This window comes from Phaethon lepturus, unplaced genomic scaffold, assembly GCF_000687285.1.
Source record: "Phaethon lepturus isolate BGI_N335 unplaced genomic scaffold, ASM68728v1 scaffold48973, whole genome shotgun sequence".
Classification (NCBI taxonomy): domain Eukaryota; kingdom Metazoa; phylum Chordata; class Aves; order Phaethontiformes; family Phaethontidae; genus Phaethon; species Phaethon lepturus.
The window spans coordinates 286-4,005 of record NW_010530724.1 but is presented as its reverse complement, the minus strand read 5'-3'; the positions used below and the strand labels follow the sequence as shown (position 1 = coordinate 4,005).

General features: G+C 45.1%; 1 protein-coding gene across 1 annotated transcript; it reads left to right on the top strand.

Annotated features, from left to right (window-relative positions):
• Nucleotides 1–5: 5 nt before the first annotated feature.
• C1QTNF2 (C1q and tumor necrosis factor related protein 2) lies at nt 6–2,045 on the top strand (the record flags this gene model as incomplete). The annotated part of the gene is made up of 2 exons (XM_010284339.1): nt 6–114; nt 1,432–2,045. Coding segments are annotated over 2 exons (723 nt in total), but the record flags the coding sequence as incomplete, so codon positions are not given.
• Between the last annotated feature and the right edge of the window lie 1,675 nt (nt 2,046–3,720).

The window sequence follows — 3,720 nt, the reverse complement described above, 5'->3', positions numbered from 1 at the left end:
CCCCCGGCCCCCCCGGGGCGCCCGGGGCTCCAGGGACGGTCGGCAGGATGGGCTTCCCAGGCAAAGATGGCAAGGACGGCAAGGATGGGGATAAAGGCGAGCACGGCGATGAAGGTAAGAGAAAAGTGCTGCTTAACACAACAAGGGTAAAATGTAAAAGCAACAGCACAACAGCCCAGTTAACAGCGACCTGTCAGCCCAAATCTGAGCCTCAGGACAGACATCTCCTTATAGGAAACTCTTCTAGAAACTTCCAGTCTCCCCCCTCCAACATCGCCTCGTCAGTCCCTGCCAGGAGGGTTCAGACTGGCATTATTTGCCGATAGCACCTTAATGCCATACGCAATTCCTATTAGCTTAATTGTATTATGGAGTGAGACTTTCCCCGTTCTGATACACGCTCTCTAAACGAGACAAAGTGGCAGTGTCTGACTCCTGCTCTCGAGCAAAACAAAGTCAGATGAAAAAATTAAGTATTTGCTCCCGAGGCACTGCTCTGACCATGCTCAATCTAAATCAAAGCTAACAGCAGCCCTTTTTTAATCCTGAGGTGGGGCTCTCCTTTAGGTCCAGCCTTACAGTCCGTAAGCATCAGGACCGGCTATGGTGAGAAAACAGTCATTTCCCATTGCCACACTAGAGTGCACTCCTGATTCGGCGTAACACCGGCGTGCCAAAGCTGCATCTTATTCTCTTCTCCCGCCCCCAAAACAGGGAATCTGGAGGACAGGTTTCCGCCTACACTTGCCTTTAAATCCAGTCTTGCTACAGCAGGTCAAGAGACAAGGTATAAATCCCCATGAATGTGTCTTCGATCAGGCACTACTGCAATCAGCACTGATCAGCAGTTTCAGCATCACTGTGAAAGCCCAACTCGCTTCCCATCTCAAGGCAGTTCCTGCACTGGGTGTCTTCTGGTTCATGACCACTTTATCCCCCAGTTAGGCTGGGCTTTTTACTACACCTAGAATGTAGTATTCTTCTTTAAAACAGTTTCATGCTAAATGTAAAAAAAAAAAAAAAAACCCCACAAAAAAAGAGAGAGAGAGATTAGAAGTATTCCATCTGCTCCAAGCTAGGTTCCAAAAAGCTTCACAAACCTGTCCCACTCCTGAAAAACCCAAACACTTAAAGCTTGTAATAGTTTTATAATTAGTCCTTTTTCTCAAGTGAGCCAGATGACTGAACCAGCCTTTTTGTCCTTAGACGGGACAGACTATCCTGCTCCCAAGCCCCATTGTTATCATGCCAACTGCCCAACATGGTTAGTCAGTCCTGATAGATGTCTAGCCCCAGGTGGTGTTTCATCAGGATTCTCACCAGCAAGGTTTTCCTCCTAAATGAAAATATACCACTGCAGCGATACAACCCCTTTCCACTTGCCATATCATCTCTTTCGCTGAAGAATTTACAAGGTTATTTGTCTTCTAGGTCCACAAGGCAGAACAGGAAACCCTGGCAAGCCAGGACCGAAGGGGAAAGCAGGAGCTGTCGGCAAGGCCGGCCCACGAGGGCCCAAGGGTTTAAAGGGTAATCCTGGAAAAAACGGAGCACCAGGAAAGAAGGGACCCAAAGGGAACAAGGGTGAGACCGGGATGCCAGGACCCTGCACCTGTAATGGCAACAAAGCCAAATCTGCCTTCTCTGTGGCTGTCTCAAAAAGCTACCCAAGGGAAAGGCTGCCCATCAAATTTGACAGGATCCTGATGAACGAGGGAGGACATTACAATGCTTCCAGTGGAAAATTTGTATGCAGCATCCCAGGTATTTACTACTTCACTTATGATATCACTTTGGCCAACAAACATTTGGCCATTGGCTTGGTCCACAACGGGCAGTACCGGATCAAGACTTTTGATGCCAACACTGGGAACCATGACGTTGCCTCTGGATCAACCATCCTTTCTCTGAAGCAGGAGGATGAGGTATGGCTGCAGATCTTTTACTCAGAACAAAATGGGCTCTTTTATGATCCCTACTGGACAGACAGCTTATTTACTGGCTTCCTGATATACCCTGATCAAGATTATCTCAATGAAATATAGGATGAGCCTCTTAGCTAGCCTGTGGGAAAAAACAGGAAATGCATGAGACCTCAGACCAGCAAAGTGTAGCCCGTACATGGACATGTGTTGGATTATCATACAATTCCACATTTTTGGCACCAACAGCCTTGCAGTGGCTATTTAGATATTTACTTGATGTCATCAACTAGTCCACAGAGTACCAGGACCAGTGGGACTCACCTTTAAGCAGCCTCATGAATCTCTACATCTCAAAGCCACCCATTATGTTTTCCATGATGATTCCAACACACCATGGGCACGTAACTCAAATACTGGTGCAGAATGCTTTGATTTATTATGTTATTATGAAGGATGGAAACCAACCGCCATTTCCTGAAAGCTGAGCTCAGAAGTGCCACTGATGCTGGAGACTGCATCACTCCTCCCTCTACACCTCATAATAGTAATAATCCTTGTTAATACAGAGTTACACTTTACCAGCTACTTAAAAGGCAGGAAGTTGTCAGCAAAAGTTATGAAAGTAAGAGCAGCTCTCAGCCTCATCAAAACTCTACTAATAAGCAAAGGCATCTGGTCTAAATAGGAAATGACACAAAAGAGAGATCTCATTTTTATGGTTAAAGGTAAGACTCCTGGTAAGACACGAGTTGTTGCACTGAGCACCGCTGGCGTTTCCCAGATTTCAGCCTTGATACACCAGTTCTGGAGTCCTGCCTTGGGTTTCAGACAAGCATTGGTAAGCTGTGACCAGAGCCTAAACTGGCCTGTGCAAGCCAAATACCTGTGGGCCTCCGAGCCATGGTGAAGGATGAACTTTACAGATAAGACTCAACTGCCACAGACAGCTTCACTCCAGAAACAGATTCATTAACACCCTTCCTTCATCCCTGCCAGCTTTTGCTGGAAGGAGATACACGTGGTGCTGCCAAGATCCTCCTCAAGGGCTTAATGCTACAGCTAGACCCTGTCTTACTGCTGCTTTGCTTTTTTGATGTTGTGTGTCAAATACTATAGATGCTCCAAAATCAAGGTTTTGGTTCTAAACTGGGCGGGGGGTGTGTGTGTGTGTGTGTGTGTGTGTGTGTGTGTGTGTGTGTGTGTAACAGAAAAGTCAAAACCTGAACTTTTTTCCTTTTGCTAAGCTTCGCAAATTTCTTCCTCCTCTGTATCAGCTAATACAGGGACATACTCCAAACCTATTTGGAATTTTTTTTTTATTATTCCCAGAGCAAAGAGCTCTCCTGCTATAAAGCCACTCAGTCTGGCTGCCTTGCCCCAGGGTGTCCAGCACTCCTGTAACAGAGGTCTCTGTCTCAGTAGCCAGATGGAAGGAGTCTCTTCCTTGCTATCAGATGCGTCGTCTTGGTTTCCAGCCATATTTCTCATCTCCTTTATCGCTCGGTGAAAACTCTCATGAACTTCCATCTCCCCTAATACTGATATTTAGGCATTGAAAGGATATCCCTTAAGAACAAAGACTTTTTTTTTTTAATCTTACTTTTACAAGTCAAAATATTTGCATGATTTTCATTAACTATAGTAATTATGATATATCTTACAAAATTCTTTTCAAATACATTTTATAGAATAAAGCAGAACAAAAGTACTGCTGAAATGGTCTTGATATTTATAAAAGCGGTTTCCCAGAAGATATTTCAAAACTGTGCTACAGATTCCACAGACACCATTGGGT